At 37.5% G+C, this 27,650-nt stretch overlaps 1 protein-coding gene across 1 annotated transcript; it reads left to right on the forward strand.

Annotated features, from left to right (window-relative positions):
* The first annotated feature begins 1,332 nt into the window (after window positions 1-1,332).
* Ublcp1 (ubiquitin-like domain containing CTD phosphatase 1) lies at window positions 1,333-21,514 on the forward strand. The gene is made up of 11 exons (XM_005376250.2): window positions 1,333-1,599; window positions 4,645-4,842; window positions 5,634-5,725; window positions 6,104-6,189; window positions 6,268-6,383; window positions 7,399-7,497; window positions 9,834-9,871; window positions 10,318-10,416; window positions 13,191-13,307; window positions 18,789-18,916; window positions 20,410-21,514. The coding sequence occupies exons 2-11, from the start codon at window positions 4,689-4,691 to the stop codon at window positions 20,435-20,437; spliced, it is 957 nt and encodes a 318-aa protein (XP_005376307.1). The 5' UTR covers window positions 1,333-1,599; window positions 4,645-4,688; the 3' UTR covers window positions 20,438-21,514.
* Window positions 21,515-27,650: the final 6,136 nt, after the last annotated feature.

A 27,650-nucleotide genomic window follows, 5' to 3' on the forward strand; every position in this document is an offset into this window, starting at 1 on the left:
ATTTTTTATCCCATGAATGTTTAACCAAATAGAAATGGACCTGGAGGAACTGAGATACTCGCAAAAGAGGACTTGAAACCGTCTTTCAGATGAGCTATTTGTTATTCTGCTACCCTAACTCTTTTGAGAAACACTATTCATTTGGCATTAATTTAACCTGAGGTAATACCGCAGTTAGAGATTCTTTCTCACATGGCTTTTCTACCAGAAACAATGGGAAAGAACCTCAGCATGAATAGTGTTTTTATATCAATATGTGATCAAAATGCACAAGCTTCTCCAATCACAATAGGAAAAATAGAAAGTAGGGAAACACTTACTTAGAAGGTGATCAAAACAAGGAAGAGAAATCGAGTTGAAAAAAAAAAAAGGCCATTATTTATTCTGGAGACCAGTCCCTTGTCTTTTGACTGATACTACTACAAAAGAGCGATTTTGGCACATTTTTAAAATTCAGAATTTTCTTTTTTTGAAGAGGGCAAAACATTGATTTTTTTTTTAATAAGCAGATAGATATTCACCCATTACTAGTGTAGGGCTTAATTACCAAGAGGGAGAGGAGAATGTAAAATAGACTCTTAGCTAGGACTGTTGCCTTTTTGCCTCCTGTCACTTCTAAGAGGGGAAATGAGTCTATTATAGTGCCGTCAAGTAGAAAGAAAAAGGACTAGTAAACACTTGATGCCGGCATTATTTTTGGGATTTGCCTTCCTTCTCAAAACCAAAGTCTAATAAGGGATCGTATACACCAAAAGTGGGCAATGATCTTTAAAATTTTTACTTTTATTATTTATGATTTTTTGGTATAACATCAGGTTTTATCCTTAGGAATTCCCTGTATGGACTGTTGTGAAGGTTCATTAAAAATCTGAAATTCTTTCGTCTGGGCAATTGTAACGGAAGTGGGGCTGGGCAGGTGGAGATATGATACAGTACTGTAATCTCAATTCCCTCTCACATTCAGATTTGCTTCCTCCGCTCTGACTCAGTCCAGCTCCTCCTTCTTCCTACCTCCCGCGATTCTCCTTGGATTAGGTAAAATTCGTTAACCCCCTGAAATCATTAGTGCTGGTGGCTTCTGCAGCAATAATGTGGTTCCAAGGCCTCATTTCTCAAAGGTCGCTTTTTAGGCCTCATTTAAAACGCAATACAGTCGCACGTGTCACATCCCCGTGGCACACGAAAACCTCGGTGCACCAGGAGAAGCCAGCGCCCCACGCTTCACCCAACTCTCACTCCTGCGAAACAATACAAGTGACGTCACCCAGCCTGAAGGACCCCCCCCCCCGCCCACAAGCAGAGGCGCATGCGCAGAACCGACGGTGGCTGTTCGGGATCGCTGGTCTCTGCACGACTGTCACAGTCTCGGAGAGGACTCGGTTCCTCGTCGCTTAGTAGAAAGCCCTGGCAGCAGCTAACTAGCACTGGCACCTAATTAGAAAAAAAGGAAATAACCGCTCCGTTCCCAGCGCGTTTCCGTTTCAAACCACCCACTTCCGGTTTGCCTGCCGGTTCCGGCCCCGCCCATCACTTCCGGTCTCTCTGGTTCCGCTGCGGTCGGTTGCTGCGTCCGCTGCAGCTGGTTCCGCCACGCTCCAGGTGAGGGGATGCGGGTCAGCGTGGCGCGCTGCCCTTGGAGATGCCGGGGGCTGGGGGGCGCCACTCTGCTGCCCTCGCCGCGTAGCCTGCAGCGCGGCCGTCCGCGGCGGGATGGGGCCGTGTCTCAGTCGGGCGCCCAGGCCCCGGTCCCGGCCGCCCGGCGGTGGGGCCCGCAGCCTTCCCGCCCGGCCTTCGGTCGCGTTGCGAGGGCCTCCCGCGCTGCTGTCTGTTTCGGGTCCCCAGCTTCACCCCTCCCTCGGCTTGCGCTTGTCTGTTTCCTCCCTGTCCTCCTCGGAGACTTTACCCGCCTTCTTGGTCCCGGCTTCTGATGCTGCCCGGCACCAGGCCCTTTGTACAGCTCTCTCTGCAGCAGTTCGCAGTTGCTGATGTGTTGAACTGGCAAGGAATCGACAGCGCTTCACAGTTACCTTTCGTTAGACCCATCGAGAAGTTACCCCGTCCTTTCAGTTCCAAAAGTTACGTTTGCTGCTGTGCTTTCAAACTGCCGGCCTTTGCTACTTTTTAGTTGTACGTTCTTGGCAAGTTATTTAACTTCTTTTTCAGGTTTCTGGTCTGTAAAATGAGGACAGTTGTTCGTTCGGGATTGGGAAGAGTAAATGAGGTGACTTAGTTAAATTGTGTGGCACGTAACGCAGTCAGCACCACCATAATGTAGCTCTTTTTTAATATAAAGTGCCGTCGCAAGTGTTGTCTCCTACCTTAACACTATACCTGTCCAGTAAATAAGGTATCAGTTGCCTCACCTTTGCTTGAGAAGATTGAATCCCAGAGTTAGGAATTGACTAGGCAAAGCCAACACGGTATGTTAGGCAGCTGTTCTTTGGGTTTGGGACACCCCTGCCCCACACTCCCATAATTTTTCATACATTTATATCATGCTACCCCACTGGTGTGCATGATCCCTCCCTGCTTCTCTTTCTTCTTCTCACCCTCTTTTTCTTTTGTGGTATTAGGGATTGGACCCAGGGTCTCAGGTATGCCAGGGAAGTACTGAACTGCATCCCCACCCCTTTTTATTTTGAGAAAAGTCCCATTCGAGTTGCCCAGGCTGGCTTGTAACTTGCAGTCCTCCTGCCTCAGCCTCCCGAATAACTAGAATTACAGATATGCGACACTACACCTGGCTGTGCATAATCTCAACAGTGATGAAATGAGGTTCAGTAATTTAACAGCTGTCTTAAGGACTGTTAACTGTCTTAAGTGTACAACACTTAGAGCCTGGAGAAGTGGCTCTCAGATTGTAACATGCATTTGAGATGGTGGGATAAGGCCAGTTAAAACACAAATTGTTGGATCATTCTCTCCCATCTTTGATTACATTTCTGTGAAGTTACCAAGTGAGATCAGTGCTGTTGATTGGTCCAGGGTCACACTTTGTTAAGCACTAGACTAGAAAAGAAATGACTGTTTGAGATCCTAGAAGCCAGATGGCCTCACACCAAACTGCTGTGCCCTGCCTTGCCCTGCCTATCACAGTGTGTATTAGTGCTGGATGCTTTCCTAGTTAGTATAAATAATCATTTTTATTCCTATCTCTCACTTAAACCATATTTCAGTTTGACTCCAAAGTCCATTTGTCTTTTTATTGATGATCATAACATTTGTTAGAACAAATTCTAAAATGTTTTCTAAATTATAAGTCTGTATATAAATGTGCAACATGAGTAAATATAAATATGAATTATATTCATATGAGTAAAGGTGAATTTATGGTACTCTCTTCTAGTGGCTATGTTAATAGACATTGTTTCCAAAGTATTTTTGCATACTGAGACTAAAATTTGCCCTCTCTCAGCATTGCGTGCAATCATTGCATGACTAGTGCAATCAAATGTTTTGCCAAATAATTGAAAGCATTCGGAAAACCAATACTTAAAGGTTAGCAGACTCATATCTCTGATCTGTGGTAGAATGAGTTTATGAAAAAGTAGAAAGCTTTGTGTGGTATAAACTCACTTATCAACTTAATTTTTGGTAAGTTAACAGCTACTATATAAAGTTTGCATGCTTGTAACCGTGCCTATGGTTTTGTATTTATTGAAACTTTGATGCCTTTACTTCTGTAGGTCCAATTCAAGGAAAAAGACAATTATGGTATGGGAGATGTAGGGTATGTCAGATTTCAGAGGTCCTGTTTATCAGCTATGCACCCACGAGCAGATTATGTAGCTTCTCAGATCTTGTTTCTTTAGAGAGAACACTCTTATCAAACAATCTTTTTAAATGAGACTATGTAACACTGGCCATTTCATAAAATATGAAACATGTATTCCATATTAAATATGGTTCCTGGAGCATTGCAAATGTTCAGTTTTAAATTTTTTTTTTTAATTAAAAAATTTTTTTTGGTACCATGAATCAAACTCATGACCTCATACTTGCCAGGATATTGAGCTTTAAATTTATTTAATCAATACTTAACTTACATAGTACTTACCACATGCAAGGTACTTTGTGATCTCTAAACATTAACAGATTTAATCCTCATGAGAACCCTAAGAAGTAGGTATCATCCCTATTTTTCTGGTAAGGAAATCTAGGCACTAAGAGACAAGTTAACTTCCCAGAGTCAGATATCTAGTAGGTGGGAAAGCTGGAATCTGAACCTACGTGGTCTGGCTCTAAAGTCTCTGCTCCTCCTAGTGATTACAACACCCTACCTGTCAAACATGAAATGAGAGACGATATTCTATCATGGTAGACCTTGCCTATAATCCTGATCAAGTAAAGCAGAGGGGAGAAGCAGCCAGTTACTATACCTTTCCTGTTGAGTAGCGCAGAGACTCTGATAGAGTATTAAGAGATAGTAGGTCTAAGCCAAAAATGGAGATGGTGGGTTAATTTTAACCTTCAGCTTCAGTAACTTAGTGTTTGGGGAGCACTTCTGTAAGGAGAAATATGTGTTTCTATACCATCAAATTGTAAAATCGAACTCAAACTCCACCTGCTTGGGAACCTTAGTTACAAGTTTGTCTTTGATATGCCAGTTTTAACTTGTTCCTTTGTGTGTGCTTGCTGTTCTAGGTATTGTCTCCTGAAGGAAAGCTGCTGCTTCGTATGCTTCAGAAATGGCTCTCCCAATCATTGTAAAATGGGGTGGACAGGAGTATTCAGTGACCACACTTTCGGAGGATGATACTGTGCTAGACCTAAAACAGTTTCTCAAGACCCTTACTGGAGTGCTGCCAGAACGCCAGAAATTACTCGGACTCAAAGTGAAAGGTCATTCTCTCCCCACTGTTCATACTTTCATTGATATTTATGAATTTTTATATTTGCTGTTACCTGTTTTAAATAGTCTTCCGTTTTTGAGATTTCTTTGCTAGGAATTTTTCTAAAATGGTTTTAGTGGTAAAAATAATAATGTGAAAGTTTACTTGAGAACACCACCAGTAAGATTACTTTTTATTCCTCTGACAGTTGATGTTTGCTTCTTAAAGCTTTGGCATAGAAATCTGAGGTGAAGTGTCATTTATTTTTCTAACATCTGCATTTTAGTACAGTGTTTTCATTACAGCTTGGGCCTTGTACGCTCCATGAATAATGTCTCGTGTTTCACAAGTAAAAGTGATATTTAAAATTCATAGGTAGTGTCCATATCCAGCTGAAAGGGATTTTTTGTGTTGCCTACATTTGCCTTACCATTCATTGAAGCATGAGTTTTGAGTAACTGGAAGTCTGTAGTTTATTTTAGGCACTTGATCTTTAAGGCTTCCTGACAAAGCACTATCTTAAACTGTAAAATAAAACATGAATTTATGTTTATGGTTGAATAAAGATGTTCTAGGATAGAACAAGGGAAAACAACGCTTGCATTAGTTGTGACTTCTTAGTCCTAGATGGGACTAATTCAGCAGTAATAATTCATTAATGTAAAAAAACAAAACAACAACGCAATCCGAAAACTGCTGTGCCATGTGTACCAAACCTTTTAATGTTAGGGTTTTGTAAATGGAATAGTGAAACTAGCACCTGAACTTTAGTGAGAAAACAGTCATTTGCTTGTATTGTAGGCAAACCTGCAGAAAATGATGTTAAGCTTGGAGCTCTCAAACTGAAACCAAATACTAAAATCATGATGATGGGAACTCGTGAGGAGAGCTTGGTAAATGTTTACTTTTGTTACCATTTGTCCCGTTGAAGATACTATGATTTTATAATTTTAATTGTGGTAAAATCAGTCTCCATGGTCACTGAAAAATAAAAGCTGTACAATGAGTATGGTATTAACTGAGCAGAAAATAAGTGCTGGGGAACTTTTTAGTGTGTAGTTAACGATAAGTGTAGTAGTAGCCCAAGTGGTCAAATTGAACATGGTAAATCTGTCCAGGGGACACACATAATGAGTTGTTAATTGTGGAAATTTTCCCACACTGTGTTTGAAAGATTCTTGAACTCAGATTGTAACTCATTTGATTTTTATGCTGTGGATGTATTTGTTATGCTGAAGGTCGTATGCTAAAACTGTTTTCTGTCTTAATAGGAAGATGTCTTAGGTCCACCCCCTGACAATGATGACGTTGTTAATGACTTTGATATTGAAGATGAAGTTGTTGAAGTGGAAAACAGGTCAGTGCCTTTTCCTTTAGAAGGAATTGTCACATGAGGAAATGTTAGTGCTTCATTTGATTGTATTGTTTCCATTAGGGAAGAAAATCTATTGAAAATTTCTCGCAGAGTCAAAGAATACAAAGTGGAAATACTGAATCCTCCCAGGGAAGGAAAGAAACTGTTGGTACTAGATGTAGATTATACGTTGTTTGGTAAGTCAGTTAATAACGCTTTTCACCTTCTGTGCCCCACAACAACTTTTGTTTTTCTTTTGTTTGTTTTTTTTCCAGCAACTCAGGGTTCACATGAAATATTTGAAAACTTTTCTTGTTATTACAAAAGTAAATCATTCACTGTAGGAAATACAGCTGAAAAAAAAGTCATTTGTAATTTCAAGACCCAAAGATGACCACCTTTAATATTTTGGTGTGTATCTTCTAGTGTGTATGTATGTATTGCTTTTTCTTCTTTTAATTAATTATAGATAGAATATCATCTCAGTCATTAAATATTATTTGTTGTGAATATGTGTATAGTATTGTGCTTTTTGGGTGCATCATAATTTAACTTGGTAGTTTCTAACTAACACTTTTATGAAGAATATATAAAAAGTCATTTTATATATAAAATATTGATATTTTATCTTTTGTTTCTGCTTAACTATATTCAGGCAGTTTCTTGAATTTGAAATTTATCATGTCAATTGAAAAAGAAAGATGTTCATTTCATCTTCTATTATTGGGAAGAAGTATTTACTGACACTGCAATGTATTTACCTCTATTCCTAGACTTTAAATGTATTTCATAACTTAACATACACTTATTTTAAACTTCAGTAAGTAAATTGGTCCTGTCCTTTTGGTTGAATGTGATTATACCTGCGAGGTGATGACTAAATGTGAACATAGGAGGCCTAGTTTTTCATTTTCATGAATAGTATCTGAACTTCAGAGAGTAATGAGAAAAAAATTTACAGCTTACAGTATAAGCCAGAATTCTCAGTAATGTTCTTTGTACTTTGAGCAAAACTACTCAAAAAAATTGAAGCTCAAGGATACTAAGTTTTGGGCTCTGAGAGATGTATCTGTCAGCCAATCTAATTCAACCTGAAGCAGCGTGCAATTGAATGTTTATGTTACCTTTCATAGTTACTACATTTCATAATAGTTTGTGTCAATTTGTCCACAATAACAAACTAATAATCATGTGTGATCAATTTTGTTTTAGACCATAGATCTTGTGCAGAGACTGGGGTAGAACTAATGCGGCCATATCTTCATGAATTTCTAACATCTGCATATGAAGATTATGACATTGTTATTTGGTGTAAGCTATATATTTTTTAGATTTCCATGGAAATAAGGTTGTTCCTTATATTATTCTGCTGTATAAACATGAGAGAACTACTTAAATATGTTTTCTTTTTTTTAAGAAATTCATAAAATTAAGCATATTTGCCTCTTGCATGTGTGTAAACATACCTGTATTTGTTGTGAAACACTGAAGTAGTTGTAGTATAGGACAAAAATAGATTATGGTGTCCGAATAAAAATGGTCATATTTTCTTAATGTCCTAACCTAGAGTAGAAGTTTTTCTGATCTTTACTGTGGAATCTTGGTGCCTCAGAGTACTGTTGTTTTCTTTCTTGCTCACTCCAGTTTCAAAACACTTGGAGAAAGAGGTTTCTGTAAACCACAGAGCTGTAACTCCACAGAAATAAAAGGCAATATAAGTTACATAAGAAAAATTGAAATATAGACTGACACAGTTTTAGTCACGTTGTGCTCTGTGGGGCACTCTAAGGATGTACAGGTCTGTGGTAAGACGGGTAAGGTGATGCTTGTTCTCCAAATGTAAATCTACGCTATTGCTAAGGCACTGTTTAGTTCAATTGATATTTTTGCCAAGTTTCTTGAAGGCAATGTTGTAAGCAAAGAGGAGTTCTTGTTATGAATTAAATAAAATGCCATCTGTTAAACGTGCTATACTGTATTTAGTTGAATGAGGTCTTTGATGAGAAGCCAGATAGTGGGTTATAGTCTGTAAATTTCCTCTGTAATTACCCTCATGACTCTTTTTACTGTTCAGTGGTAATAAAAGTTCACAGCTGTTAAGATTAAAGGCATGTTAAAAATTTGATCTTTTGAGCTGAGCCTTGTGGTGCACACCTGTAATCCCAACACTTGGGAGGCCAAGGCAGGAGGAGCACCATGAGTTCGATGGCAGCCTGGGCTACCTAGTAAGTTCAAGCCTGAACTACAAAACAAGACCCTGCCTCAAAAAATACTGATACTTTTCTGGTTTAATATTGTAGGGGGAGAGAGCCCCCTGCCTAGCAGATTTTTGTTGTGCAACTTGATGTCTTGAGAGGACATTTGAGAAAATTTATCTTAAAACTAGTTTATTTTAAAAGTTTAAAGAACTTTTGTATATGTAAGTAAGTTTTGTTTTTTTTTTTTGTAGATTATGATATTTTTTTGGCTGTGTATTGATAAGGGCACTTCACTTTGGAACTGAGTACTAAGGTTGTAATTCTGGCTCTGTCTTTACTGTGTGCTGTTGACAGGTCACTTAATCTCTCAGAACCCTAGTTTCCTCACTTAAAACAATAATAAATCCAACATATAAGTGAAGATGAAAGTAAAAGATAGTAGGAAACAAGGTAGACTTTGTGGAGATGGAAAGGGAATCTGGGGGAGAGAGGAGGGTGGGGAGAAGGGAAATGATTGAGATGCAGTTGTGGTTATGTACCTCAGATACATCAGCAACTAAAACAGTAATAAGTATTGCAGCCAGTTCCATATCTGACATCTAGTAGTTATTTAATAGTGAGAAACTACTAGCTATAGAATTTCTTTTTCATCTGGGCATTGTAGATACAAAATAGATACTCAATTTAAAAAAATCTTTCCCTATTTTGTATCTGTTTTCATTGTAGATAATGTAGTCTCTAAAATTTTAGTTCAATTGATGAGTTTTGCATGTTAAGGTAATTCTTTTGTTTTAATTCTTTTGTTTTTCATGTGTATGTGCTGAATGTTTTTGTCTTGAGGACTCAGATTACCTTTTTTGTCCTTACATGCACACATACACATACTTTAAGTAATTAAAGTACTTTTTCCCCCTTAAACATTTTTCTTGGTAATGTCTATATAGTTCAGTCCAGTAACTTGGGACCAGGAGAGCACATACAAATAATTATAATTTAGCATCAGCAGTCCCAAAATTGGACAGTGTCTGACAGCAGATACGCAGCGCAGGTATATACTGTATAAATTTGTCTCTGTTTCTTTATTATAAGGTGCTTCACTCAGCATTAAGTATACTAAACCTGAAAAAAAAAGAAGGGAATTAGGAACATGGAAGAAAGTTAAATCCAGACATCCCAAATTTAAGTTTGGAATTAGGAATTTAGGTCTTACCAATTTCTTAGGTTCAGGGTTCTTTTGAGTACTAGTATTTTATACTTAAAAGTTGTTTAAGCTTTATTTTTTCCAGTAGGGAAAGTTTATTTTTTGATGACTATTTAAAAGAAAGTTGCCATACATGTACTAGGGGCTATTATTTCTGATGTACCTGTCTTACTTACAAAATTTATTTATCTAGATTTTTAAGTGAAATTCAAACTTTTAATATGTTTTCTTTATTCCTCATATTTTAGCTGCAACAAATATGAAGTGGATTGAAGCTAAAATGAAGGTAAGTGTTAGAAACAGCCACTTTAAAATGATTTGAAACTGTCATGTTAAAAGTTCTGAAACTAAATCAATTTTATTCTTACCTGTGGACATTTAGTAGATAAATAGATGTGAATATCGGGGGAGGGGGAGAAATACGTTTAAAGTCTGTGTCATGGTGGTTTGTAGTGAATGCCTAAGCTGTTTTCAAGAAAAAGTACAGCTAAACTTTCCCTTTTCTTCCCTTCTCACTTTACAGTAAGTTTTTTTGTTTCTGATTTATTTTTCTTGGACTACCATTTGTCCACTTAACTAAATGAAATTAAGATACTTGGTAGTCATTTAGTAAGATGAACGGCCAATTGTGTAGAAGATTGGGATTTGGGGAAATTGCAGCTGGAATATTAAAAAGATCCTTGAATTTTCCATATTACTATATTTTAATCTTATGAACACTTACGTTTATAGGAGCTGGGAGTGAGTACAAATGCAAATTATAAGATTACCTTCATGCTGGACAGTGCTGCTATGATAACAGTACATACCCCAAGGAGAGGACTGATAGATGTAAGAATCTGATTTACTTTTATTTAAAGATGTGTTTATTTTCTAGTATACTTTTTGTATTTATACTGATAGGATAAATTAGGAGTTTACAAATTCATCTGAGTGGATAGTATAGTGACAGTTTTGACAGAGAAAATGAGTATTGTCATATAATTTGACATAGAAAAATGAATTTAAGTTTAAAAGATATGAATTTTAATGAAGCAGGACTGTCAAGAGAGCACAGTGGTCAAGGATAATTGTCTTGAGATGATGACAGCACAGTTTTGCCTGACAGAGTAGGTGAGAAAAACACTGAATATCGTCAAGGAAGATACTAGAAACAACCCAAAACGTACTCACTTTGCCCTGTATGAAAATGCTAATAGGGGCTGGGGATTTAGCTCAGCGGCAAAAATGCCTGCCTGGCAAGCGCAAGGTCGTGAGTTCGGTTCCCGGTACCGGAGAAAAACCAAAAACCAAAAAAAAACAAACAAAAAAAAAGAAAATGCTAATAAAAACAGGTACTTCCTAATACATGTATTTTTGGAGTGATATGTGTGTGGCCCTAGAGAATAGGAACAAGAGCCATCGGAGAAAAAGATTGGGCTAAAAAGATTAGGGGCTTTCACTTTGTTTGCTTCCCACATAATAACTCTCAGGGTTGAACACCAGCTTTCAACTCTGTGAGGCATTGCTGGTAATAAAGAGATGAGCTAAACATAGTCCATGCCTTTTGGAAGCACACAAGTGGGAACTGTGGACAACTTAGCACACTAGAAAAGCTTAGGTAAGACAGTATTACAGTCATGAAAGTTATAAACAGAATGGTTTAAGTGCATGGGGATTCATTCACGAAAGAAATATTGCATACGTTAGGGGGAAATATACCTTATTATCTACTAAAGTAACATATTTCCAAAATCTAAACATCACAAAGTAGTTTAGTAGTGTTTGTAACAGTGAAAAATTAAAGTAGTGAAATAATTTTTCAGTTTCCAGGCATAGGGAATTAGATGTGTAAATTGTAGTTACCCTTATAATAGAATACATTGAGTCATTGAATGTAGTATAATAGTTAATGTTTTAAAATTTTTTACATTGAAAAAAATGGTTTGTACTTGTATTGTTTGATCAATTTTTCATGCCTATATCTTGTCATCTGAGCAACTACTTTGAAGATAACAATATGCATTATATTAAGCATTGTTAATCTCTTATTAGCTTGTTTTGAAATTCTGTATCATTGTTTTTGTTTTTTCTCTTTAAAATAAAAAAGTTTAAATTTTCAGGACACAATGATAGGTATGTTAGATAATAATATCTACAGACTATTATTAGAATGTGGTTTGGTCGGGGCTTTCCTAATTTAACAAAGAATCTGCGAACTCTCTAAAGCTACTGTTTAATCGAAAAGACTGGGGGTAAATATATCAGAATATATAGCTGTCATTCTTGGTGTTGATAGGATTATAGGTGATGCAAAGTTTTCTTTTGTGCTTTTCTGTATTTTAAAATTATTCTGAGAAATAAGTAGTCCAGGTTTGGGAAAAAAGGGTTCTTGACCTAGCTACCAAATGATGGCATTTTTGAAGAGGACGTAGAATTGCTAATCATGGGTATCAAAGACTGATCTCTGGGACTTGTTAGCTAAAGACAGCCAACAGTTTGGCTTATCGTGTCAGTTCTGATGTATTTGCCTTCAAAGTAATTGGCAATTTTTTTTTCTAGTAGCAAATAGTGAAAAAAATACAGGCAGTAAAATTTTAGTATAATGAGGACACTGAGAAGGAAAAAGTCCCCTTCATATTAAAGTAAATTACAGAAAAGGGAAAAATAAAAGCGACAACTTTTGTCACATTAATTGCCATTTCATATCATATCATATACATTACCATAAATGAAATTCCTGCCTTCAGCGAAAAATAATTTTCTTTAAAAAATTTATTTATTTAGAAAAGTTCCTAACTTGCAGTATAGTCACATCATTCACAAATAAAAGTAAGTCATAGTGAAAACCCCAGCTGGGCCCCTCTGCCATTTATTACCCATATAGCCAAGTGATGTCACCTCTTGTGTGGTCTCACAGAAAGTTTATGCAGTACCAGTAGAAGCAACTATATCAAGAGTCATCCCTTTGAAGCCTTGGGTTAAGAATTCTGAAATAAGAGCAAAATTTACTAATTATGGTGCCGTTGGAGATACACTAGAAATTAAGAAATTAAGAACTAATGTCACTAGATACACTAGAAATTAAGAACTTGTGTCATTGAATTAGAGACAGAAAGCAGTTTCTTCTCAAAATATTTAAAGTACCCAAGGAGCCAGGTACATTTTCCCTCACTATGTTGTTCTACTTGTGTAAATAGACCTGGTGTAACTCCCAAGCTCTGAAAGGGCGTGCAGTAGCTCAGGAAGTCGTGTGACTGCTTAGGAGACATTAAAGAGTTGCTTTAAATCCTTTTCAAACTAAATAACTTCCCTTGTCCCAGAATCTTCATGTTAAAATTATTGCAAGTCTTAGAATGTGTTTAGTTCGGTTAGTACATGCACAGACTTTTCAGAAATCTAAACACTGCAAGTTCCCATCGTGCTTTGAACTTGTGGTGTCCACAGTCAGTTCATGTAGTCATCATCGTCTTAGACGAAGGGAACTCTGGCTTTGTTCTACCATTTAGTAGTTGCTTTGTTTTTAAGAAAGGATTAACCGTTGATAAAATTGGATTTAAATCTACACTTGATCTTAGCCAAAAAGCTGAGAAGCGATGGACTTAAATCTAAACTTTTCTTCTAAGGTAAAGCCTCTTGGTGTTATTTGGGGAAAGTTTTCCGAGTTTTACAGCAAGAAAAATACCATTATGTTTGATGACATAGGAAGAAATTTTCTAATGAACCCACAGAATGGACTAAAGGTAAGCTATACTTTTACGTGCTCGTGTAATCTGGACTTTGTGGTAGAACTTTTCAGCACTGTTGAGTTTCATAAATTTTTAAAAATGCAGTCAAGTGCTGTTGCTTAATTTTGTTTTTAGTCATTGACCACATATCTGAGGGTGGTTCCATAAAATTATATAGGAGCTGAAACAAATTTTATCTCTTTGTATTTTTACTATCGTGTCTTTGTTTAGATGCATACTTACCATGGTGTGACAGCTAGCCACAGTGTTCAGTATAGTAACTTGCTGCACAGGTTTGTAGCCTTGGAGCAACAGACCATGCAATAAAGCCATGGCATGCAGTAGGCTGTAACATCTGAGTTCACGTGAGGGTGCTCTGTGCTCTGTGTTTTTCATGCAGTGGTGAAATTGCCTAAGAGCACGTTTCCTTGTTATTAAGTGGCACCTGGCCACAGGTAAGAAAAGTAGAGAAGTTCATATGAAAGTGAACAGTGACTTCTACATTGATACCTGTTTAGTTAGCCAATGCATCCAATTATTTTACTTTATTATCTGTTTGTTTATTTTGGTGGATACAGGGTCTCGCTAGGTGGTTCAGGCTGGCCTTGAACTCACAGTGTAGTTGAGGCTGGCTTCCACCTCACAGTGATCTTCCTGCCTGAGTGCTGCAGTCACAGGTGTGCACCACCACATGCAGCTCCAAGGGTTTCATTTCTAGTTAGATTTGTGCGAGCACCCTGGCTTCCTGACTGAGTTTTAGCATCAGAAGTGAAATCTTTAGATGTTTTGTTAGGAATACAAATCTTGTAGTTTCTGGTGTTCTCGTTAACTAGATAGCTGGAACTAATGGTGTTTGTTTTCCTTTTTAAGCTAAAATTTAAAGAGGTTTTCGTAATTCTCATGGTCCATGTGCAGATCTTAGAACTCTAAAATGTCAGAGTTAGAAGGAATCCCAGTCGTCTTGTCTGCTTTCCTAACTTTGGAAACAGCCTTAGGGTGAGGAAATGCATGACTTGCCCGAGATCATGTATAGAAATGGTGGGTTTCTGGCTCAGTGGTGGTCTTGGCCTGCAGCCTCACGAAACTTGTGTAGGTGTGATCGTTACGCTCTAACCCTGGCAGCAGCGTAAGACTGGGAGGGGTAAACTTGAAAAACAAACATTTCTGATACTCATGGTTGCTGACATGTTGGCATAATAAAATGGAAAAGCTGTTTCTCTACATGGCACTAGTGCAAATGCAGTCTCCATTTGAAGTGGAAATCCTAATGCTAACACATTTTAGTTTCAGTGCTGAGCTTTTCTGCCAGCTGTGGTAGTTTTCAAAGATGAGAGAAAAACTTGAAGAAAGTACATTTTTGAGACCTTCCTTACAGATTGTTGATTTGGTCTTCAATGTATAGTGAGTACAGTTTAAGGGACAGAATGCTAATCTAGGTCCTGATTTGCCACAAATTAAAAGCTGTTGACTTAGAGCAAAAGTATTCTATTACCTTCTGTTGGAGGCTTTGGGAGAAATGGTTTTCTTGTGTGTGATTCGGTAGGTTTAGGGTACAGAAAGGTATACCTGAGTCTTGACAAGAGATGTAATTGACAATTTCTGTGAAACTCGTGGCTATTACCTCTTCTTGCAAGGAAGTGTGATAATGATGTTTAAGAAGTGATCTTTGAGGGAACTTAGAGCTTTTAAAAAGGTACAGTCTGTTTTTTATGTGTGTTTAGAAGATACTTTATTTTCCCAGACAGTATTTGTACCATATTCATCTCTTAATGCAGCAAGAAATGATGTTACAAATTTCTAGTTTGTTACTTTATAGCAGGGCTTTTGTAAAAAATGGAGCTACTCATTCAAAGAATTTCTAAAAATACATAGTCCCCACCCTCAAAAATTCTAATCAGGAAGTGTTTTTAAGAAATTCTGGTGATCTCTTGCATGTCTCCTTTTGAGAAGACATGCAAGGTCATTATTATCTTTTTAAGGTCATTATTGATGATCTGTCCACATTGACATTGAAGTTCTGAAGTAGAGGAATATTCTTTGGTTTTTTTTGTGTGTGTGTTTTTTGTGTTTTTTTCCGGTACCGGGCATCGAACTCACAACCTTGTGCTTGCCAGGCAGGTGCTGTGCCTCTGAGCTAAACCCCCAGCCCCTATTCTTAAATACTATGTTTTATTATCAGTTTCATAATGAACTTAGTAGAAATTTCAAAAAAGATTCATTCAGATATAGATCTGTTTAGCCAAAAATAAGGATTTTTTAAAGAGTTAACTTTTAAGAACCTAGACTTGCCATTTTAAGTCTTGAGATTTGGTATAAGGCATTGTGAATATGAATATAAAAATGAACTAAGGCCAGGTGCAGTGGTGCATGCCTGTAATCCCAGCACTTGGGAGGCTGAGGCAGGAGGATCTTTGCAAGTTTGAAACCAGCCTGAACTGCATAGTGAGACTCTGTCTGAAAAAGACAAAAAAAAAGAACTAAAAAATGTGAGCGTTGGTCATGGGTAAAGTAACTGGTGTGAAAACTTTGTTTTCATTATCTATAGAAGGAAATGATGTAAGAGAATTCAGCTAATCTAGACAGTGTTAAGTTTCTGAAAATTATTGTTTTGATATTACACAAATTGATTATATGTGTTGCCTGCCCTGCTAGTTAGCACTTAAATAGGTTGTGAAAATGTTACACTGTGCAGTCTTTATGTGAGAACAAGTGGTGAAGAGAATAATACTTTTTTTTTTTTGCTTTTAATTATTTTATACTGTCTGAAACAGAATCATTGGAATAATTCAGTTTTGTTATCTAATAGTGCTTAAGACCAACTGTTTAGAATGTAAAGATAACTTAGTGGGGCTTTGGGTTCAAAATCTTTTTACCAGCCATTGACCTTGTACTTTCTCTTTGAGTTCTAAATTCCTCCCTGCTCTTTAAGCATGAAATCTTTTTGATGTATTATATCCTAGTAGTATAAAAGTTTACACATGACTTGCATGTTCTGTAGAAGTGGAATGAAGGAATACTTTAGTATATTCCCATGTTACCCGGGAACATGCACAAACTCGTTTCCCTGTGTCCTCATACCACGCCCCTGTTCACTCCCAGTCTTGAGCTTAAGCAGGGCCTAGCAGAGTCTTCTGGATCCCCACAGTTGCTGCTGCCGAGAAATAGCATTGTCAGCGATGTCTTTCCTCAGTAAGGTCTCCCACAAGTCCTCGGGTCTGTGTAGGCTTGCCCTGCTGACCTTCCTCAGTGTCCCCCAGGCAGCGGAGGAGGGCAGCTGACAGCTGGGGAGGTCTCTGTACCCAGCTGTTCAGTGAGAGCGGAATATTTGGGAAATTTTTCTTCTGTCCACTTAAGAATGATAGTCTGTTTTTCTAGTGACACAAGGAAAATGTATTTAAAACCTCTACTCTTGATAGATATAGTAGTGAACTACTTTAACTTACTGTTTTTGATTTTTTAGTGACAGTGATTAAACGTTACCCGTTTTTTTATGTTTTGTGGTGCTGGGGTCCAGCCCAGGTCTTTGGGCATCCTAGGCAAGCACTCGTCCACTGAGCTACATGCTTAGCATTACTATGTACAGTAACTGCTTTTTTCTATGTAGAATAAGAATGTTAGTACTTTACTAAGTATGATTTGTTCGGGTCTTACATCCTGTGTGCATTAGGAGAGTGTGGTGGAGGTTTTTGTTTTAAAACAGTGTACACACGTACTATGCAGCCCAGACTGGTCTCCAGCTCAGTCTTCCTGCCTGAGCCTCAGAGTGCTTGGAGTAGAAGCATGTACCACCATACGCAGCTGTATGACTCAGTTGTTCTGATTTTTTTATAGTGCCGGGACTTGAACCCTGGTTCTGCCATTGAGCTACATACCCAACCCTCTGTGCGCGAGTGTGCTGCACGTGCGTGTGTGTGTGTGTTAAAAGAGATGAAACTCAGAAGAAAAAAATATGTGTATATACATATTTCAAAGTAGACATTAGATAAATAGGAAGTAGGGAGAGGTTCAAATAAATCTCCAAATTATTATGTTGTTTCAAAAATATTTTAAGATATGTTTCCTTTATCTTACTAGTTTCTCTTTGCTGTTTGAGAAGAAAATTTTATCCATTTGTTTCTCTTTGTAAGAGTCTGTGACTTACACTCTTAAGTAACATTTTGACCATTCTTTTAGGATCATGATATCAATATAGTGTACTACCTGTTGTTATTCTCTAGCTATTTTGTTAAGAAATTTGTTTTACTTTTTCTTAGAAGAGTGCTTTTATACTTTTATTAATATCTACTTGTGTTACATTAAAATAAATTTTTTAAAAAGATAGCTTACAACTGAAAAATTGGAATATGCAGAATTATATAGTATTATATAATGAATCCTATCTGAGTGTCCTCTGAATAGCTTATAAATTCATGAACAATTTTGTTTGCTGTATAACTTTTGTCTCCTTAATATTTAAAAGCAAATCCCAGATACACCATTTCATTTGAAGTTATTAAAAAATTTGACAGACCATCTTCAAATTGTATGAAGATACTTGGTGTTAACTAAACTTTACTGTTTAACAAACTGTTATAAAGATAACTCATATATAACTGCCATCCAGGTCAAGATACATAGAATCCCATACTTTTGATCTCTTTCCTGATATTTGAAGTAATGCTTGTCAGATGCATACCTTTCATTATCAAGTATGTCAACCTTCAAAATTTGGAAAAGTGACTATTCTTTTTTATAAGAAACTTGTGTAATTACTGATTTCTATAGAAATTGAATGATAAAGAAAAATCCTTAATGATTAAATGTGGCAGAAAACAGGCAATCTGTGTATATATGTGTGTGTGTATATATATATGTATGTATAATGCTATTTCAGGTTTATAAGAATTGCGTAGAGAAACGCTAAAGTGAGAATTATCACTTAAAATTTATCTCATGTTCCAATTATATCAAGCTTGTATTTGGGTTAAATACTTAAATACATGAAATAATGTAAATGAAGTTAATTAGTAAAAGCTGGGCATGGTGGCGCATGCCTGTAATCCCAGCACTTGGGAGGCAGAGGGAGGAGGATTGCTGTGAGTTTCGAGGCCAGCCTGGGCTACAAAGTGAGCTCAAGGCCAGCCTGAACTGCATAGCGAGACCCTGTTTCAAAAAGACCAAAAAAAAAAAAAAAAAAGGTTAATTAGTAAAAATCACCTAAAATGATAGATGGGGAAAAAAGTGTAAACGGTTTTGCAAAGTTTCAAATAGGGTTTCAAGTGCTGTGAGAAAACTGGTAATTTCAGACTGAAAGGATATGGATAAAATAGGTGGGAGAGCTTTTAATTTGTACTGTAAACATTATACGTGACTTTCTGTTTACTAAGGCTAATATAAAACTAATTTTTAGTATTGATGTCTTTGGTCATATTTTAGCTTTGAAAACTCTTAAATGATAAACCTACTACAGGTTTTTTAGTTTTCCTCATCACAGTGTGAAATTTTGTTTCCTAATAGATAAGACCTTTTATGAAAGCGCACCTAAATCGAGATAAAGACAAAGAACTTTTAAAATTAACTCAGTACCTCAAAGAGATAGCAAAATTAGATGACTTTTTGGAGCTAAATCACAAATACTGGGAAAGGTAAGTGCTTATTGCTTGTGCATTTTCTCTGTATACTAAAGAAAGCAAAAAATTGGTGACCGTAGACTACATATATGTTAACCTTTAATTAAAAATGGGTAAGTTCTAAAAATATTTTCTAATTCATCGACCTACCACTGCACATTGAAACTGTTTTGCCCTTTTGTCTTCACCTCTCACCTGTCATAAACCAACGTCTCAAGCTCTTTAATACTTCTAGCAGAGAGGACTACTCTACTAGAAGAAATTGGTACATATTCGTGATGCTACCTGCAAATTATTTTGTGCTATCAGTTAGCCCACTTCCCTATGAATCAGTTGGGAATTTAATCCGTGTTCTCATACTATAAAATGATACCAGGATAGACTATGTTAAAAGTTTTCTGAATAGTATTGAAAATTCCAAAGACTTCTGTTTGTGGTAGAATACTTTATTCCACTGAACAAACATCTGCTTATGATTTTCTTTTCCAAAGGTAACAATTGTTAATTACGACCTTGCTTCCTTCAGTCTGTTTTCTAAGTAAAGACACATACATAAATCCAGTATAGATAACATAAACATCAGTTTTTTGGGCAGAGAAAAGCCTCAGGTAAAATAGAAGGGATTACTGTGGGTATATGTACTATAAGAAATGGTTCGGAATTAGATCGTTAAATGTTGAGTTTCAGTAATATAGCAACAAGGGAGACTATTTGTATACTAACACTTTGGCTTTTTGTATTGCACTTTTGGCTTTAAAGATCAATTGCCACATAGCTTCTTAATTATAGTCTTATGATCCTATTTGGAAGATGTAGCATCTTTTTTTTTTTTGGTCCCTGACTTCAAATTGTAGAGGATGTGACTGAGTCAGGGAGATAAATGCTTAGCACACTGCCACAAAGTAAGCAAGTAACATCATCAAAACTCACCTGAATTTCCTGATTTTAGGAAGCCTGCCTCCACTTCTACACTGCTAATGATAGTAGTTCATAAATGTGAGAAGCAGAGATAAATTTTTAAAGTTAGTGTCAGATTCCTATTAAATAATATGAGTAAAATATTTGCTTAGTAAATTACTGTCTTTGTATCTTTCTGCTTTCCTAATCAGAGTTCTTTAGTGTCTTTGGGCCATTATCTTTAGGCAGGAAATACAGGATCTTTAAATGGAATTTGAGTTTTTTATAAATTACAAGACTAGTTAACGTTGACTGTCAGATTTGAAAGTAGGCGATACAGAATGACAGTTAATAAAGGCAGCCTCTGGAGCCTTACTTTGGGCAAGTGGCTTAACCTCTGTGTGCCCAGGAAGCAGGAATACATTCTAGCAGAAATTCTGCATGAAGCTGTTGAGGAGTACTTTATAGTGCGAGGCACCTGACAGTGAACAGATGTTAGTGACTGAACAGTACTCATCTAGGAAGGTTTCTCAATACATACCTTTGGAAGAAGAGTTACAGTGTTTCCATAAATTATCATGCTATAGCTCTGACATGTTTACTTCTTGCAGGTATCTCTCAAAGAAGCAAGGACAGTAGTTACAAGTTATCCCCTGCAGTTATTGAAGATACTTGAGATCCATGATCTTTTTGCTTTTATGCTAGAAATCATGATAGTGCTGGACACTGAAGCGAATACCAGACTGCTTATTCTTGGTCTTCCGGTTTTTGTAAATTTAGTTTTATATTTTTTGAAGATCATAGCAATATGCTTTAAAAAAATTCTTTTCCCCCTAGATGATTATACTGTTATTCTTGAAAAATATTTTCTCTGGCATTGATTACTGAGATGTTTTCCACCAAAAAAAGGAAGAAAAAGTGGAAAAAAATGCATACTCACTAGTGTCATTTTGTGACTTTAGAAACAAGTTATGTCTTGTGTTTTTGTCTCACATTATCAATTGCCTAAGTCTAAAACCAAACTCATCTTGACACTAGGGCTTTTCCCTGTTAAGAAAGCAAGCAAGTTTTTGAGTAAAGAACTTGGTTTGTTATGCTTGAAGTTACCAATAATTTTTTATTCCTTTGGCACAGACAGAATTACTCCACTAGTTTCATCTCTAAATTCTGAGATGTCTCAGTTTGATCTGTGTCAGTATTCTTCAAGTAAAATGGGAGAACGTCAGTCGTGATACAACTGTGTCATAGTTTGAGAAATAGAAAACAGAAGACTGGGGAATAATACTAAGGAACAAGAGTGTGCTTCTGTTTGGTGGCGAAATAGAAGTACTTCTGCCTAAAGCTGTTGTCATAAAAACAGTTAAAGGCAATAAACTTTAAAATGGGATTAAAAGCAATAAATTTTAAAATGTGACATATCACCAGTTCAACCCTTAAAAGCATGAACAAAATGGTTTTTGTTCTGTTCCAGCTATATCTTAAGTGCTCACGCTGTGTGTCAGTGAAAATACCTAGCCATAAGATTAAAAATATTATATATTATTTGCAATGCTTAAGCCTGCAGATATGTAATGTGACCACTGTTTTGTGTTAACAGTATTGCTTTATACAGTTCTTACATTTGAAAGGAATTGATCCTTTTAAATAAACCTGGTGTATATTGTTCTTACGGGACTATTTCAGTGGTGTAAATAATAAATATGTTTTCTTAAAACATTGGCTGTCTGTCCTATATTATCCACATATTTTACTTCGTTGAATCACAAATCAAACATTGGGTTCAGGCAAGGACCTCTTAAAAATTTTTAAATGGTTTAGTGTTAAAAGTGTATTTCATTATGCATTCAGAATTATTTTAACAGCTGATTAGGTATGTTAAATTACTTAATTCTAATCATCATCACCATGTTAGGAATATGTAGTATTTTCTTTGTGAGAGGTAGTTATAAGAATACAGGAATTTGAGCTTATTAGTTTATTTATTAATAGACAGCATCTCACTGTGTAGTCCAGCCTGGCCTTGAACTCATTTCATAGACCAGGCTGGGCTCAAACTTGTGGTCGTCCTGTGTCAGTCCCCTGAGTGCTGGGCTTACAGGTATCCACCATGCCTGGCAGAGAACCCGTAAGTAATTAAGCTGATTCAGTTAAAATGTGTTTCTTAATTATAAGGCTAAGTTTACTTAGTTAAGATTTTATAACAAAAATTTTTATCCATTTCATTGTTACATTCTCCTACTGTGTGGGTTTATTGTTCCAAAGTAGATGCAGAAAGGGAGCTTAATCTTCTTCAGTGAACTGAGCACTGTATTAATATAGGCCAAGAATTAACAGATACTTTCCAAATCAATATAAGCTAAAATAAAAATTTAGCAAGCTCTAGGAAGCAATGTAGGATTTTATAAAACATTTCCTGCCATTAGGTGGTGCCCAAACCAAGGTTTGTTTTCCGGTATGCTTAAAGAAGCCGTGCTGGGAGAGCATTGTCCTTCTTGGCTTACTGAATCACGTGGTACGTATGATCCTGCATAACTCTGATACAGTATGGGAATGTTCGTATGTTTTCCATGTCATGACTTACTGCATATGTATATATTTAATTATTAAGTCTATTTCAGAGGTTAGTTAGACCCAGGAGCCCTTCAGAGTCATGTTATGAAAATCAGATGTTGAGGTGGTAATACTTCTATCAGCCATTCAGTTTGATAAAGAATAAATGGGCTGTTAGAGTAAGCAACTGATACATGAAGTGTGAAAGTTGCTTTCTAGTAGGGAGAGGTGGAGCAGTGCAGGAAAAAGGACTGGCAAAGATGAATATGCAAAATAATTTAGGTTATTGCTTAGTTTTTGAATTATCATTAAGGATAGTGATAAAGTATGGATAGTGAATAAACCTGTTAAGGATTCTTCTTATATGAAGTAATCAACAGAACTCTGTCAGTGGGCAGATTGAGTTTCCACTGAAGTATTTATACATCAAAACTTGTTAAACTTTTTAGCTGCTAGATGTCTCTAAAGATTAAATGCATAGCAACTATGTAAGAAGGTTGTAATTTTTGAAATTATTTTGAAGATACTTGAGTATTTAGAACTTCAAAGAGAGCTTCACAGAGACTTGGGACAAATTATTGCATTATATATTGGGACAAGTTAATATGAGGCATCCTGTGGGCTGCATTGCTGGCTCTTTATTTTTTGAGACTTACCAAAGGCCCAGGCTGGCCTTGCACTTGTGATCCTCCTGCCTCACCCTTCTAGAGGAATTACAGGCATGTGCCACTGGGCTTGGATAAAGTAAATTTTAAAAGTCTTCCATACTGATAGTTCCCTTTTTTTTTTTTTTTTTTTAACTATTTAAAAGTAAGCAAGCATGTCTTAAATGCTAGAGTCAAAATGCTTCCTGACATGCCTGTTTCTAAAATACCAATTTCCTTCTGAAAAGCTTTAAAAGTTGAACCTATCCATGTCTTTTAAGACTATAAATAATACAGACACAAGCCTTACAAATGCCAAAGACCAGAGTGCTAAGCATCAGTATTGCTCCCATCAGTAAGGCTACAGTGAACATGTTGAATTGAGTAAGTGTGCAGCCTGGCCCCTTGAAGGCCACAGGGGACTTGTCCGATATATACAGCTTACTACAGTGGAGTAGCAAATTTCTAGTTAAAGACCAGTCTTTTCCTACTGTTCCCCCCGACACTTTCGATGGCTGTCATTTCCTGGTACATACTCTGTAAGGATAAGTTCTATAGTTGCCAAATAAGGCTTTAAAAAGAAAAGTGGAAGTGATAGGCAAGAAAAATACGTGGCTAGAATCCCTCTTTACCGGCAGTAGGACCTTGGGCAGGTAGCCTCCGCTCTGAACTTCTGCTTTTTCCTCCTCAGAAAAGTACTTTTTAAAAAGGACCTGAGCTGCCTTTGCTACAGGCTGTTGCAAAAGCCAAATGAGACAGTGTGTGAAAGTGCTTTGAAAACAGCTGATGACTGTGAATGTCAGATGTTATTAAAAGTAATTCAGAGACTGCAGCTATCTTTGAGCTATATTCTTCAGATTGTGATTTCCAGAAGGGTGATATAAAAAGGGAAAAAAACTTTTTTTTTGTTACTAGGGATTGAATCCATGGCCTTTTGCATGCTAGTAGGCAAGTGCTGTGCTATTGAGCTATACACTCCCAGCCCAGGAAAACTGTTAATTAAGTATGTATTTATAAATATTGCCTTGGTTTTCAGAGGTTGAAGCAGAAAAGGAAATTAGGAGGAAATACGTCATGGCCCAGATCTGTTTTGTAGATACCCAAATCCTTTCACAATGCTATTCTGCAAATACCATTTAGTAACAATCTAATCCAGAAAAACTGCTCTCCCTCCTCCCCACTGCAAAGTGGGTATGATTGAAACTTCAGCATCATAATGCACTTCCAGCCATTACGATACATCTTACAGAGTAGAATATTGACACTTTAACTGTGGAAACCAGATAGAAGCTTGCAGACCTTGCTGTGCCAGGTGATAATGCAAAAATCAAAACACGAGGTTTTTTTTTTTTTTCACACAAAACTTTTCCTATGAAGACAAGGTAAATATCAGCTTTTTTCCTGACAAGCTTGGCAGAATAAACAAACCAAGCAACATTTTCCGTATGGTTTTTAGTACCTTCAGTGTCAGAGGTAGCCTTCAGGAATAAACACAAGATTGTCTGGCCTCAGAGTATATGAGTGAAAGAGGCAGAATTTTAAATAGAAGTGCTGAAAACAGCACATGACAAAGTGTGTAATGGAGTTTTAAGGGGGTAATCGCAATAACGTCAGTGACAGTGGGAACATGGATCTATTAGTCTGTTTCTCCTTAGTATAACCAAACACCCGATGTAGGGGGCCAACCTTCCAGCTTGTACCTGACCAAGGGGTGAGGAAGAGGAAACACAAAGAGACACCGGATTGGCTTGAAATGTGGAGGGCCATTGTCTCCCTTCAACAAAGTCGCGAGTGACGTGCACTTTAGTCACTCATACAGGGGCACAAGCAGTCAGTAAAACAGGATTTGTCTGTCTCCCACCATCCATGGTACTGGTCCAGGTAAACAGGATCTTAGCTCTTTTTACTTTTCCCTGCAGCGTGTCAGTACACACATGCTGCCTTTCACAGAAGAGGCCAGTTAGACTTCAGTCTTACTATTTGGTCTCCCACAGCTGAAGTAGGCTGCTTATAAAAAAGAGGCTTATTTACCTCGCTGTTCGGGAGGCTGAAATATAAACTATGGTGTATGATCTGGCAGGGGTATCCTTTGGCTACATCACCTCAGGGCGGATGGTAATGGTGGATCACGTGACAGAGGGAGAGAGCCTGTGGCCAAACCGGAAGCCAGAGAGGGTCCGATAGTCCCGCCCAAGGACACGTCTCTAATAGACCTAAGGCTCTTCCATATGCCCCACCTCTTAAAGGGCCCACTTTCCAACCTCACTACACTGAGGTCCAAGCTTCCAACACTCTGTGAATCTTTGGGGGACACACTTAAACTATATCCAAACCATCGCAGTGGTACTGAGCTGAGCTCTGATTCATTATTCAAAAAATTATGGAGAGTATCGCTGTGAGCAGAGCTAAGAGAAAGTGCCATATCTTAAGACAGGATCAAACTGGCAGCTTCAGGTATTAACAGAAGGTAAGCGATCGCCTGTTAAGAAATGAGGTTGGACAGAGAGGTAGCCAAGTTCCTGGAAAAGGTAGAATTTTGCAGGTCACAGTAAATTGGTGAATTCTAACTGAAATGGGAGGAACCAGTGGAGGGATTTCAGTGTGGAAATAATAACCTTCAGTAACCTTACAGAGGTAGAATTACATACTATAAAACTCACCCATTTGAAGTGTGACTTTCAATGAGTTTTAGGATATTTGCAAGTTATGTAACCATCTAATTTTAGAATCATTTGTTTTTAAAAAGATCATATGGAGAATAGACTGCAGAAGAGCAGAGGTAGAAAGGATAAGATGAGGAGGCTATTGATATCATCGAGGAGGAAAGGTTTCCAATGTGACCGGAGGAAAATTTGCATTCCTTCACCCCTTCATTGCATCATTTACCAACTACTCATTGAGTCTCTATGGTACACTAGATATCATCACTAAGTCGTCAGTGGTGACTGAGACAGGTGTGATCCTTCCCCTATAGGAGCAGGTAGCCCCTGCAAGTGTGCACTACAAATAGCCCTCCCAGCTTCCTCATTCAGTAAGAGATTGAGTTTGAAGGGTATACAACTTAGTGTAACAAAATCAATGTACCAAAAACCTTTCATATCTGTGTCCATGGGAGAAAACCTTCTGTGACTTAAGCCAACTGTGTTCAGATTTTTTTTGCTAGAAGATATCAGAAAAGTCAGCCTTTAAAAGAGGATACATTTATTTTGGCTCATGGTCTCAGACGTGCATGGTCAGCCGGCTCCATTTTCTGTACAAGCGTGGTGAGGTAGAACATTAGGCGGAGTGTAAGGTAGAACAAGATTTCTCACCAAATGGCAGTCTGAAGCAGAGAGATCATGTGCCCTAGAGGCTTATTTTTCCACTTTCCTTAGTCTATTCCAGCCTTCAGTCAGTTGGATGGTGCCACTCACATTTAGGGCAGGTTGCTGCATTCATTTTGCTGTCCTATGTGCCAGTTCTCTGCAGACACCCACACAAACACACCCAATTGTGCTTCCCAAGTTTCCTAGGTATTTCTCAATCAAATCAAGTTAGCAAGATTAACCCTCACACTAGCCTTTCTGCTCAGAGGTTGCAGAATGAAGTGTTCAGCATGGGCATGTGCAGCCAGTGCCGCGTGAGGCAGAACAGAACTCGGCACACTCAGGAGGATCGATCAAAGTCCTGTTTCTTCCCTTGAAAATGTTGCAATGCCAGCATTCCTCTTGTATTCGTCAGCTTTTCTTCCCTGAGACAGAATACCCACCCAGAAGTAGAGGTTCAATCTGGCTTACAGTTTTAAGGGACTCAGTCCATGGCTAGCTGGATGCCAGGCAGGAACACGATGGAAGAGCACGGTGGGAGAAAGCTGTTTAATTCATGGTCTCTGGGAAACAGAGCAGGGGAACAGTACAAGAGAGGAAGGGGTGAGAGACCAGGTGCAGTACCCACACAGACATACCCAAAAGTCTGCTTTGCTAACCCTTTCGCAGCTCCCAAGCCAATCCTAATGACATGATTAAGATTAACCACCACAGCCTTCTAGGTATTCCACATATAGATAGCCGAGAAAGTAATTTAGAGAAAATTTTACCTGTATGCTCTTCCACTCATTATACTGCTGCTTTTCCCAGTAGCTAGTGGTGGTACCGTGTCTTCCCTAATTCTGGCTGAATTCTGCTGCCAGATGTTCCCTCCAATCCCAATCCCCTCAGTCCTTCCCTCCAGCACCCCCAGGGATCATTTTCTGCAAACTGATTCAAAGGGGCTCCATTACCATTGGATGTTTCAGGACCTGCGCTGCTATGAAAGTTTTGAAATTTTTTCTCAAAGCAAAAACAAAAACAAAAAATAAGCCTAAGCATCCACTAAGGGAAAATAATGAAGGAACCCTTATGTACTATTGTAGATACTGCTCAATTTTAAGTAGTTTTTTAAAAAGAATAGCAACTATAAATATTTTTTATTATTCCTTAATTGGTCCTATAAATATTCTTCATCATTCCTTAATTATTCCTAAGTATTCTTTATTATTCCTTAACTTATTATCCTTTCAAAAGAACCAGCTAAGGAATAAAAAATGTGCAAAAGAAAAATGTACATCAGTGTTTTGGTGGATTTGGTGAATTGGTCAGTTAATGTTAGACCTGTTTGTTTAAGAGGTGTTGCAGGCCTGA

This window comes from Chinchilla lanigera, unplaced genomic scaffold, assembly GCF_000276665.1.
Source record: "Chinchilla lanigera isolate Chin_1 unplaced genomic scaffold, ChiLan1.0 scaffold00007, whole genome shotgun sequence".
Taxonomy (NCBI): domain Eukaryota; kingdom Metazoa; phylum Chordata; class Mammalia; order Rodentia; family Chinchillidae; genus Chinchilla; species Chinchilla lanigera.

Excerpts from the sequence above, each read along its gene's own strand:
- Ublcp1 (XM_005376250.2), top strand. The coding sequence starts at position 4,689 with ATGGCTCTCCCAATCATTGTAAAATGGGGTGGACAGGAGTATTCAGTG. Across the intron at positions 9,872-10,317 it reads GGATTGAAGCTAAAATGAAG|GAGCTGGGAGTGAGTACAAA; the intron begins GTAAGTGTTAGA and ends TTACGTTTATAG. Across the intron at positions 13,308-18,788 it reads ACCCACAGAATGGACTAAAG|ATAAGACCTTTTATGAAAGC; the intron begins GTAAGCTATACT and ends GTTTCCTAATAG.